At 31.2% G+C, this 12,044-nt stretch overlaps 2 protein-coding genes across 2 annotated transcripts; both read left to right on the top strand.

Moving 5' to 3' along the window:
• The first annotated feature begins 2,501 nt into the window (after positions 1-2,501).
• Positions 2,502-7,544, top strand: SEC22 (Synaptobrevin family protein). Its single transcript, XM_068621947.2, has 6 exons — positions 2,502-2,753; positions 3,480-3,728; positions 4,456-4,616; positions 4,726-4,872; positions 6,278-6,354; positions 7,111-7,544. Exons 2-6 carry the CDS (start codon positions 3,541-3,543, stop codon positions 7,192-7,194), a joined length of 657 nt encoding a protein of 218 aa, XP_068478048.1. The 5' UTR covers positions 2,502-2,753; positions 3,480-3,540; the 3' UTR covers positions 7,195-7,544.
• Positions 7,545-10,693: 3,149 nt separating this feature from the next.
• On the top strand, positions 10,694-12,040 carry LOC137818866 (uncharacterized). Its single transcript, XM_068622498.2, has 5 exons — positions 10,694-10,850; positions 10,934-11,036; positions 11,168-11,277; positions 11,388-11,509; positions 11,606-12,040. The coding sequence occupies exons 2-5, from the start codon at positions 10,934-10,936 to the stop codon at positions 11,913-11,915; spliced, it is 645 nt and encodes a 214-aa protein (XP_068478599.2). The 5' UTR covers positions 10,694-10,850; the 3' UTR covers positions 11,916-12,040.
• Positions 12,041-12,044: the final 4 nt, after the last annotated feature.

Below are 12,044 nucleotides of genomic sequence, written 5' to 3'. Positions count from 1 at the left end.
AAATCCTAAATAAATAAAAATTCTTATGATTTTTAAACCAAAATTTGATTCAAAATTCAAAATATATACATATCCTAAAATTTCATATACATAAAATAACTGTTTTATGATTTCACTTTTATTTATTTTTCAGATTTCACTTACAACATTAATTTTTTATTTTACTTTTATAATATAGTTTAAATCTTAAGTTATTTTTTTATATCAATAGAAACATCAAAAGCAATCAATTTTTTATAAGAAAATCAAAAAAGAAATCATTTTTATGTTGCAACAAACACAGAAACAACCATATGAAAAACAATAGAAGAAACAAACCGATAAAGAGATGAAAAGAATCGACATAAATGATAAAAGTAAAAAACTTTAATAAAAAAAACCTCAAAAAATACCATAAAAAAATCAAAAATATAATATAAAATATTATTAATATAATAATAATAATACTTCATCAATCATTGTACCTAATAATTATATCTGTATTTTTTTCCCGTGCGATGCACGGGTTAGTAACACTAGTAATATACATGAAAGTTAAGAGAAAATGGTTTATTTATTTAAAGAATTTGGAGGACTAAATATGTTATTAAACTTTGATAAGAATAGAAATTACAATAACTAAAAATGAATTTAAATCTAAATCTTTATGTAATAAAACTGAAAGAACAAAGAAAATTATTAATAGTATGTAAATAATATGTATTAGCTTATGTAATTATTTCTCTAAAATCTTGTTTGGACGGTAGGATGAAAAGTGGGATAGTAGAAAAGAAAAATAAAGAGTAAAAATTACTGCAAAGTATGATATCTTATTTATTATAAATAATTTCATTTTTGATATTTTTTCCATAAATTTATTATTATAATAAAAAATACTTTTAATCAATTAAGAATGAGAAAACCACGTAAAATCACCTATTATTTTATTTACACAATCGAGTATATTATCAATTGTGTCCACTTTTATTAACAAAAATTCTCTTCTTTCACGTCTCTTTTTTTTTCGTACAAATGATCTTAAGTTCCTTAAAAGAAAATCCTTATTATGAAAATTAAAATTATAAGTTGCTGATATATTCTAAGAAAATATTTAGACAAGGAAATGTATGAAATAAGATTACTTTTTTTAATAAATGAAATAAGATTACTGTTTTTAATAATTATAAATAATTAAATATGTTTTTTATTATATTATAACACGATATTATTGATTTTCATAATATAATTATTAAAGTAACTTTTAATTTTGATCACTAGCTTTGGTGGCAGTGATATGTGGAGCTCCGAGAGGAATGCATAGTGAGCAAACATTTTCAAAACATAAACATTATTGCAATATTGGATAATTATAAATATTTAAATAGGACAGACTAATAATAAAGTTTATAACTGGTTAGATCTGAAACATTAAATATTTTATTAATATATAATGTGCTATTTACTAATAAAAACTTAAAATTTATAGAGTAATTATTTTTTATTTACTTGATTCGGAAAATTATCTACTATGTAATTGTTTCCTTCTTACATGGTCTTTATGTTTTTTCCAACTCAGCCTCATTTTCTTACTTTTGTGCTCTCATATATTTACACTTAATAAATATATTTTAAATATATTTATAAAACTAAAATACATTGGTTTATATTTTTTTTTATCTATTTTAGATGAAAATAAAGATGTAAATTCTATAACTCTTTTAGTTATAGAGCTTGTTATCGTTCGGAGGGGCCTCGTTCGGGTATTGAGACCTGGAGAACGATTGTTAGATGCACCTGTCGGTCGGTCACTCCTATCTTCGATCCTCTTCTCTTACCACTTTCCTTTCTTCTCCTATCTGCTCTTGCGGTCGTCCAGTAGCACAGACTCGGATGGTACCTGTAAAAGGCACTCTCACGATCAAGTTAGTAAAAGACTCGACTCTCGGTTGTCAGAACACTGTAGATAATGACGTACCTGATTCTTGGAATTTGCACTATTTATATTACCTTAATGGACCTTCGTTGATGAGCCGGATTAGGAGATTGGTTCATGTTTAGGATTGTGCTAAGTAATCTTTAATTGTGGGTTAACCCGGTTGACTTAGTCAACTCATGACTCGTCGGATCGGTTGGCATCGTATTACCACGCGACCTTCCTTATCGTGGGTGAGTGGTCAGATGGTCTGGGATTCTGACCAACTCAGGGTGGTCGACCGGCCGTACCAGTAAAGCTAAAATTATAAAATCTTTAATTAGATATCAAAATTTTGACATATTATTATGATAAAAAGTTTAATATTCCCTTCAAAAAATTTCATGCCTGTAAAAACAATAATGGAAAGGAAATTAATTATTATAAAATTAAATTAATTACTATAAAATTAAATTAAGGTGTAACAATTATAAAAACAAAAACTTATTCCATCCAAACCAAAAAAATCAATGTAAAATTCAACTTCATTTTTTCAGAAATAATAGTGTATTTTCAATTTAAAATAAAACACTATTAAAAAAAATTCTTCAACATACCAATGACAACTTCAATTTTTTATTTTACTCAAAGTCAAAATTGAATTTAAACTGCTCATTATTACGGCCTTCAATGTTGTCTTTTCCTTTCGATTTAAAACGACGTGGCATTTGCCTAAATTTCCAACACCATTTTCATTTCATTTCAATTTCAATTTCAATTCTCTCTGTTCATCGATCGACTCTGGACCATCCACGCCGCCGTTTTTCACGGCAGCTCCGGCCACTCTCTCATCGCCATTCAGGTTTCTCTCTCATCGTCCCTTCCTTTTACTTCAATCAATAATTATTCGTTACTTTTCTTCTCCTTTCGGAAATTGAAATAATAATAAGAAACCTAATGTCGTTGTTCTCTGCCTAAGAACAAATTAGACGATCTAAGCATGCAAGATCTGGTTGACGTCTATTAGGCTTACTTGCCGTTTTTCTTTGTTTATTCTATTGCGATTTGTCAGATCTAGTTCGCAAATCCTAATTGCAATAACGAGGTATTAGCTGAATTGACGATATGAGCTGCTACATCGTGTGCCATGCATTGGTTTTCCTGTGAATTTCGTTTAGTTTAGACCGCAATTACCTCATTGTTGCACTATACGCGTTCTTCATTTTTTAAAAATGTGTTAGTTATGCTACTTTTTGTTCAATGCTTTGCAATTTGAAGAATATGTTTGGAACTGCGAGTTTCTGTCTCGAGAGGAAAAAATAGATTGTTGGATTGTGAAGTTGGGTCGATTTGGTTACTGATGTTGACGGATCAAACTTTGTTTAAAGCTGTGGTGTCAGGCCTTTTGTGGATGCTTGGTCGTGTATGAATGAGGGTTTTATTCTTTAGTTATTAAATATATTTTTAGTGGCCTATATATTATGGAAATATTGAATCAAGGGAATGTAAATACTGTTTGTGTATTTTTCTTTTATCTGCTTGAATCTATTTAACTTTGATTTGTTTGTCTCTTGGTTGGGAATTGCAGTGTATTTTGGTTTAGTTGCAAAGCTTTTGAGTCTGAGTGGAAGATTGTGAAGCTAAGAAACATGGTGAAGTTGACTATGATTGCCCGTGTTACTGATGGTCTTCCCCTAGCTGAAGGACTGGATGATGGTCGTGATCTTAAAGATGCGGAATATTACAAACAGCAAGTCAAGGCTTTGTTTAAGAATCTCTCAAGAGGACATTATGAAGCATCAAGGATGTCAGTTGAAACTGGACCTTATGTTTTTCAGTATCCTTATTGAATCATAGTTGTTGCATAATATACTCATGGTAGTCGAATAAAAATTGCTTGATTATCCTACTTGTTGTATTGTACAATGCATGAAATATCTAAGCAGTCAATCTTGTGCTGCAGAACCACTGTAGCTGTGCTACAGAGCATGTGGTTATAGGTTGCCTTGACGAACCCTGTCATGTCATAATTTTCCCACTTTCAGTCCTTTCAAATGCTAATCGGTTTTGCTCCCTTCTCTCTTTGACGTGAACCATTTGACCCAGAGCTCCCTGCTGTGTTTCTAGCCAACCCATGGTGCTATAGTGGAGTTTCCAGCCTAGCCATACACTGTCGAACTCTGACATTATTCTCTTGTATCTCTCTGTTCACATCCTTTTGAGTGTGTTCTTTTCATGTCACAGAGGGTCTTTGTTTTGTTTTGTATTCTTTCTTTCACTGTTGCACTTAGATATGTAACTTTCTTTCTTGTGTTTTGCTACATATTTCTCTCATCTTGAATTACAATTCAGATGCTTCTTTTATATATTATATGTATGTGAAAATTGGGATACTGTCTTTTTAATCCACAATCATACTTCTTTAAGTAGGTCATTAGTTATTTCCTTGTTTTCAACTGTTTTTGATATCTATCATATTTTATGTTAGTTGCAGTTTTAAAAAACGTGCTTTAACTTTATTTGGAAGAGTTTCACAGCCTAAAATGACCTTGACAGAGCCTTAGTTATATTATAGAAGGACGGGTCTGTTACTTAACAATGTGTGATCGTGCATACCCTAAGAAACTAGCCTTTCAATATCTTGAAGAGCTCAGGAACGAGTTTGAGCGTGTTAATGGGTCTCAAATTGAAACTGCAGCCAGACCTTATGCCTTCATCAAGTTTGGTAGATATCACTTTCTATACCGTCATTATCATTTTTAGCATTTTTTGTCTTTTTCTATTGGGGCTTAATCTACCTTTTTTTTTTTCTTTTCCTTTTAATTGTTTAAAAGATACATTTATACAGAAGACAAAGAAACTTTACCAGGATACGCATACTCAGCGCAATATTTCTAAATTGAATGATGAACTCTACGAAGTCCACCAGATAATGACTCGTAATGTGCAGGATGTTCTTGGTGTTGGTGAACAGTTGGACCGTAAGATATTTCTTGTAATCTCTGAATAGTTTTAGTTTTATCATTTTTGTCTGCTGATTGCTTACAATGCAACTCTAAATTTGCAGTAAGGAGCTTCATTTATTTGAGTATAATATAGAAATTGAGGCCTCTATTATACATGCAACTATTGTAGTTAGCTTTGCCTGATTTCTATCTTCATAATAAAGTCAGTTATAAAGCATGTTTTTGGAGCTCTATGATGGTATTTTTTTCCCCCTTGATATTACAGTGATTGTCATTGTTAGAGGTCTCACATCAACTAGAAATATGAACAAAATACATTCTATTAATGGGGTCAATTCTCACCTTATTAGTTGGTTTTGTGAGATTGGGTTCGGTCCAAACCCAAATTTTAAGATGGTAGAATTAACACTTATTCTAAGAGACATGCATTAGAAACAGTAGTCATTACTATGGCATAGTAGCAGAGTGGAACAGTGCTTGATTGTTATGGGATTCAAATAGCAAAACAGCTTTCTGTAGTGCCATTTTGTGTGGTACTGTGCTATAGAGTGGTGCTACAATTATATAGAGTTCAAAAACCCTTTTTTTTTTTCTCATGGAAAACTTTCTTTTATGGGTTTTTTGGGGTAAAATTGTGACTTCTCTTCCATTTTTTAATTCAATTGCTTCAGAAACATAATAGTGTCTGAAACTTTGTTAGAGTGCAAGAGTGAATGTGAAGTGCTGAATTGGGTATACATGAACAAGTTGAATAAAGACCCACAATTTTTTTATATTGAATGCAGTTTGCTTGTAGCCCTTGTGTGGAAGATCTTGCCATTTTGTCCCTCTTGACCATTCCACAGAAGTTATGTCTGCTTTTTTTTTACCACTATTCTCTATTCTTTCACCCTTTACAACACCTTTTTTTTTTTCCTTTTTTCCTTGAATTTCTTTACATTGCTAATTTGAATCTAATTTATGTTCCTTTTCTATTAATTTCAACAGTATCACTATGCTTTTTGTTCCTAGATTAATGATGATTGTGTCCGTAAATGTGACTAATTATTTGTCATGATTTTCCTTTTTTTTTAATATGTGAAGTACAAGTTATTTGCTTTGCATTATAATATATAAAAGAACAGCCATTACTTGCTGATATCCAACTATAGGGTTTTCAGAATTGGCAGCTATGTGCCCCTATCTGAGTTGATAACTTGGGTCTTAGGAGTAGTAAAACTTGGTTCAGGTTTATATCAGGTTGACGTGAGAAGAGATAAAGATGATGTAGCAATGTCCACATTTCCAACTCTATTATTCTGATAGATGATCTTTATTTATTTCCGCTTTTAATGCAGTTTCATTTTTGTTTTATGTTTTGGTTTTACTTGTGAAGTATGGAATTTATGTTCTACATTTGATTTCAAATTCTAATTTGCAGAGGTCAGCCAAATGTCCAGTCGCTTATCATCAGAATCTCGCGTATATGCTGATAAGGCTAGAGATTTAAATAGGCAGGTTAGTCATTTTCACTTTTCCTTCATGATTATTTTTACCATGTGAATTTGGTTTTGACTTCTGAGATATCTTGCTGTAATTGTAAATTGCTTCTATAATTTAGATAGAAGAAGAGTGCAATATTAGAATTTATACATTTTCTATTGCCTTTTACCTAAGTATAGTGACAGATTTGAAACACGGAACTTCATTTACCTTTTTGTAATAAATATTTCCATTAACTGAAATACAAAGTAACATTGTTCTATGTACTGGGTTTGTATGCCCGTGTTTGTGTGTTTTAGAATGTTTCCACACTTGTATTAACTTTGAAATCTAAGTTTTTAAAGTGCTAGTTTTAATTTGTGTAATCTGTGGTTATTTTGTAGCATTTGGTTGTCAAATAGAATTATATTTGATCAGTCAATGGTTTTATTTTTGAACTTCATGAACAGTTGCAGATTCTGTTTAGTTTAATAAATGCAAGTTAGAGATATTCCTATATCTTGTACGAATTAAAATCAAATGTAGATGACACCTTAGAGCATGTTTTACCATTGCTCTGAAATCCCAATGATGTTTTGCAATGTTTGCACGCGTTCTTTAATGCAAAATGTTGGCCTTTTAGTATCGATGAACAAGTTGATGGTTGATGTCGATATTGCCCTGCCCAATTTTAGGAAGAAATTATTAACTTTGAAGCTTCTTGCTTATATTTGGATTCTAGTTATATTCCGTATCGTGGATAAATAATTTAAAATCAAATATTTGATGTAGGCTCTGATTCGGAAGTGGGCCCCTGTTGCAATTGTTTTTGGAGTTGTCTTCGTACTTTTCTGGATCAAAAATAAAATATGGTGATCGAGCTCAGTGTCTGACATTTAAAACCTGGATTGCGTTACTGTGGCTTCTCCCATGATCATCCAGATTTTGAACAGATTGGTGGGAACCCTATAATGCATGATATGATGTCGACTTTTTCTGGACAACTTTGGTTTAGAAAAAAAAGACTATCCTCTATGACATCTAAGCATGCTGGATCAGTCTTTCTGGAACAGGAACCTTTAACCTTTATAGTAAGGAGCCAGGATATGAGAAAACTTTATCCCTGCGGGGATGCATATAGGCATTTCTTCTTTATACTTCTCAATTATTTTCAGGATTATTGTGTTAATGAATTAAATATATTACCTCCTCGATTTTATTGTTTCCATCTGAGCCGCTGAATTAGAATTGCTTTTATATACAGCTAGTATAATGATAATAAGTAGTATGTTACCAGTATAACTTTTTACCTGTGTTGCAGCACTGTTGTTTCAATGAATTTTTGTAAGATTGTTGTTTGAATAAAAAAATAATTAGCATTAAAGATTTTGAAAGTGGGAAAAAGAAACCGAAAACGTTTTACTCTTTTACATTGTTGTTTGGTTGAGCCTATATTTACTCTTGGAGTGGATTTGAAGGCCGAGAAGGTGATAGTAGTGTTCATGCATGGTTGAGTTGATTTGCATTTATTTAGAAGGAAATAAAGGAGTGGGGAGGGAAGAATGACTTCCCTAAACTGTGAAGAAATGCATGGAAAATTTGGTTTGAATGAGCTAATTACAAACCTAGATTTTACTTGCATGAGAATTGTTAGCAACTTGGTCATATGATCATATTTGTATCATAATTGATTATGGATTCCTTTATAGGTTTTCATAATTGGTAATGGTTTTCAAGAATATTAAAAAAAATCATGGTTTGGGCACAGTATATTCTTGGATGTTTTGGATGGTTGTGGAAATGTTATGAATAGTGTTGGATGTGCAAGGTGCAAAGTGACCTCGTCTATATAATATAACTTGTGTCCATGGCTTCTAAAGAAAGTTGCATAAGGGGTATGGAAATGGTTATATTTGATTATGCATTAGGACATAATTGATCCTAATTGGTTAGGGTTTGTTAGATAATCGATTAGGTTTGCCTTTATAGGTGGCATTATGTATGTCAATGTTATATGATTAGGTTTGGCTTTATAGGTGGCATTATCCATGTTAATGTTATATCAGTGCAAAATTATGAATTTGGTTACTAACTCATGAATATAGGATTCAGTTAAAATTTCATTTTATTTGGTCCAAGCATAAATTTCTTTATTTCATTGTATTTTATTGTGTATAAGAGAAACAAGAGTGAGGGTTACTTTGAACTTTAAAAAGTCACGTGGGAGTGATAATGATTCGTTAATCAAGATTTAATTAGCTTTGTAAAGTAAAGCAAGGGCACAATAAGGTTTGAAAATTTGTATTCATACAGAAAATTGGAAATAAAACGATTGATTTAATGTTGAGAAATAAAAAAATAACTGGTATAATTCATTATACAAATTTATTTTAGGAATAGTGATTACCAACACCAAATGCCTAAATTAAATTCATCAAGGTTATTTATATTGAACTTTTAGTTTTTTCATTGGAGTCTCATTCGTGTTCAGTGACAATACGTTCTAAAAAAATTATGAATTTTAAAAACAAATATATAAATATACGTATAAATACTAATATTTAAATTTTTATTTTTATTTTAATTCAAATCCTTTTACAAAATAGGATATTCTGATAAATTAATTAATTATACAATTATTTTTTATATTTCAATCATATTATTTACAAATTTTTACTTAAATATACTCACTTTCTGAACATTAAAACAACGTAATTTTTCACTCAAATATGAATTGTTTTCTTTGAGAAATCACTAAAGTGAATTGTTTGAAGCAGTTCGATTCTTTTTACAAACATAAGAACTATTTTAGAGGAACCACTTAGTAACTGAGTTGGCTTCGTAAAATTGGCTTTTAAATCTTTTTTTATTTGGCTAATTCTCTCCACACCAAATCAATTGTGATTTGTACCCACTACTTGTAAAAAAAAGTCCTTAACCTTCGGATATCTATGTCCTTCCCTGATATAAATAAGGTAGTTCTGAATATGCAAGTTTACAACTGAGATGTGACTACCATATATCCGTAGTCTTATTTGTATACACAAGAATGTCTTCCGATCATTAAGGTTCTTATTTGTACACACAAGAATGTCTTCCGATCATTAAGGTTCGAAAGTCTTTTTTTCTCATTCTAGATGTGAAAATTTGGAATGTACATTACATACTTCCAAATAACTGTAGGTCATTCTCTGGATTCCGATATCTGGTAACAACTTCAAATCATGTGCATCTGCAATCAAACAAAAATGAAAATGCTTACCTAAAAAGACAACTTCACCGCACCTAATAGTAATGCTTTGGCCACCACCACCATAACAAACCACTGTACCACTACCACCTCCACTCAAAAACCCTCCACTACAATAAAAGAGCTTCTTTGCAGCTTTTTTTTTTAAATAAGGTGACAAGGACAGTTTGGGATTTTAAAATAAATGTTGGGTGCATATCACAATTAATTTGATGTAGGGAGAATTAGCCTTCTTATTTTACAAAATGGATACCCAAAAGCCCAATAACGTTAATTGGGCTTAATTAGTCCAAACTCCAATTGGGGACTGCTTCTTCTTGCACCTCCATCACTTCTTTAGCCACCCCTATACTAAAACTAATTTTAACATTATATCCTTAAATGAATAATATTAAAAAATAAAAAAACTAACGTAACATTTATTTTTCACACTAACATTCACTCTCACTCCCAGCATCAGCAACATTCACACTTGCCTCTTCATCCACCACAAGGTTAGTACTTTTGTTTCTTTCAATTTGTAAGTGTTTTTAATTTGAATGGTGGAAGTGTTTTAATTCGGTAGTTAGTTTGATAAATAGGTTCCAGATTATGTAATAAGTAGATAGGTTTATTTTGTTAAATTGGTTTCAAATTAGGTAATAATTGTTTAGTTAATTTTTTAATTATGTAATCTAAAAGTATTTTTTTTTTCGAATTATATAATTTGGAAGTTATTATTTTTTAATTATGGATTACGTAATCTAGAAGTGATTATTTTTGTTAGTTTTAAATTACGTAATTCAAAAGTAAGAGTTTTGTTTTGTTCTGGATTTAAAATATATAAGGATTCACTAATCCATAACCTTTAAATTTGGTGTTACATAATATAGAACTTTGTTATGGATAATTCCAATAGAGAAGGTAATGTTATATTACGAATTAAATAATCCATAATCTTATTCTGATCCAAAATTAAGTTTTGTATATGATTACTTCAAATTCACACTTGGATTCACTCAACAACAGAATGTAAAAACATTACCTTTAATTTTTATCATTTTTACTTAAGGGTAATTTAGGAATTTTAAAATCTATGAAGGTGGCTCAAGAAGTGATGGAGGTGCAGGAAGAAGCAGTCCCAACTGAGCTTTTTCAATTAGTCCTAAATAAATAATAATAAAAAAAAACCTCCCCCAAATTAAGCACTGAGCTTCGTCAACAGAGCAGCGAGCAACGGCGAAAACCTTATTCATCGTTTCTCTTCGACCTTCATTTCACGGCGGCGACGTTGACGTCTATTGTTGAGTATTTGTTCTTATTTTCTTTTTAATTTTTTCTTTGTTTTATGAATGTAATTTCTCTTATAGTTTGTGTGCACTGCAGATGGAGGGTAGGTTTGCTGAAGAACTTTATGCTGAAAGTTTAGAACTGTCCAAATTAGAACTCAAATCCACCAGTGCTGTTGATGAAAAAGATAAGTTAAACGGTAAGATGTAGCGTGAGTGAATTGATTTGGAAACACTTTTACGAAAGGGGCATACACTAAATGCATCTATTGTTATTGTTTTTCAGTCTTTTGCTTTAGTTAAGGCTTTTAATTTTTCATTATGGTTTTAGATTGTGGTGGTGATGATGATTTGAGTTTTTGGGGTGATTCTGATGACAAGTTGGATAGTTCGTTGGATTTGGACAGGGAGTGGCAGAGGAGGCATGACCAATTCCATACGGTGTTTGTTTTGAAATTCTGGAATCAGTTTTCCTTATTTTTGTTTCTAATTCTATACTTCTATGCTGTGATTATCTAACTTTTCATTTTCAATTCTCCATCATATTTTAGATTGGGTATCGAGATGGTCTTATAGCTGGGAAGGAAGCTTCTGCTCAAGAGGGGTTCAATATTGGTTTTAAGCAATCGATTCTTGATGGTTACAGTTGGGGTGTTGTAAGAGGTGTTACCAGGTATGATACATGCAGTTTATTTTATTTTTAGTACTGTGATTGTTTCACTAATTGTATTTAAAAAAAATTAATTTTGGCGATTTGCTTCTTGTGAAGTGCTTTTTCTCATCTTCCACATCAATTAAAGGAGAGGTTGATTGAAACACAAGAAAAGAGGAATGAATTTCAAGTGCTGTATGAATCTGTTCATTCTTTGTCAACAACAGATGCCCTTGGATTATTTAGTGAAGAAATCAAAGCACAAGAAGCTTTGGAACATAGTGAACACTCAGAAGTTAGCCATCACACAGCAGGTTTGCAAGAGCAGTCTTCCCATGGCTCTCGACTGAGAAATTATCGTGGACAACTTGAATCTCTGATTAGTGATTCTCCGGCCATTGATATTCATTTACCTGAACCAAAATAAATGGTGATCTCTCTGTTTTATGTAATATACTTCAGCATAGAATGATAAGAGCTTCTTGTTCACATTTTTCGACTTTATGACTGTAAAAACAGATCAATTAATGTAATTGGTTACCTTTATTAAAAGTTT

Source organism: Phaseolus vulgaris, chromosome 10 (assembly GCF_051622355.1).
Source record: "Phaseolus vulgaris cultivar YP4 chromosome 10, ASM5162235v1, whole genome shotgun sequence".
Lineage (NCBI taxonomy): Eukaryota > Viridiplantae > Streptophyta > Magnoliopsida > Fabales > Fabaceae > Phaseolus > Phaseolus vulgaris.
The sequence above is the reverse complement of the archived record's forward strand: the minus strand, read 5'-3'. Positions and strand labels throughout refer to the sequence as shown.

Bases quoted from the DNA above. Each gene is read 5' to 3' on its own strand.
- SEC22 (XM_068621947.2), top strand. From the start codon at position 3,541: ATGGTGAAGTTGACTATGATTGCCCGTGTTACTGATGGTCTTCCCCTA. The intron at 3,729-4,455 runs GTATCCTTATTG...ACAGAGCCTTAG, and splicing joins ACTGGACCTTATGTTTTTCA to TTATATTATAGAAGGACGGG. The intron at 4,617-4,725 runs GTAGATATCACT...ATTGTTTAAAAG, and splicing joins TTATGCCTTCATCAAGTTTG to ATACATTTATACAGAAGACA.
- LOC137818866 (XM_068622498.2), top strand. From the start codon at position 10,934: ATGGAGGGTAGGTTTGCTGAAGAACTTTATGCTGAAAGTTTAGAACTG. The intron at 11,037-11,167 runs GTAAGATGTAGC...TTATGGTTTTAG, and splicing joins TGAAAAAGATAAGTTAAACG to ATTGTGGTGGTGATGATGAT. The intron at 11,278-11,387 runs GTGTTTGTTTTG...ATCATATTTTAG, and splicing joins GGCATGACCAATTCCATACG to ATTGGGTATCGAGATGGTCT.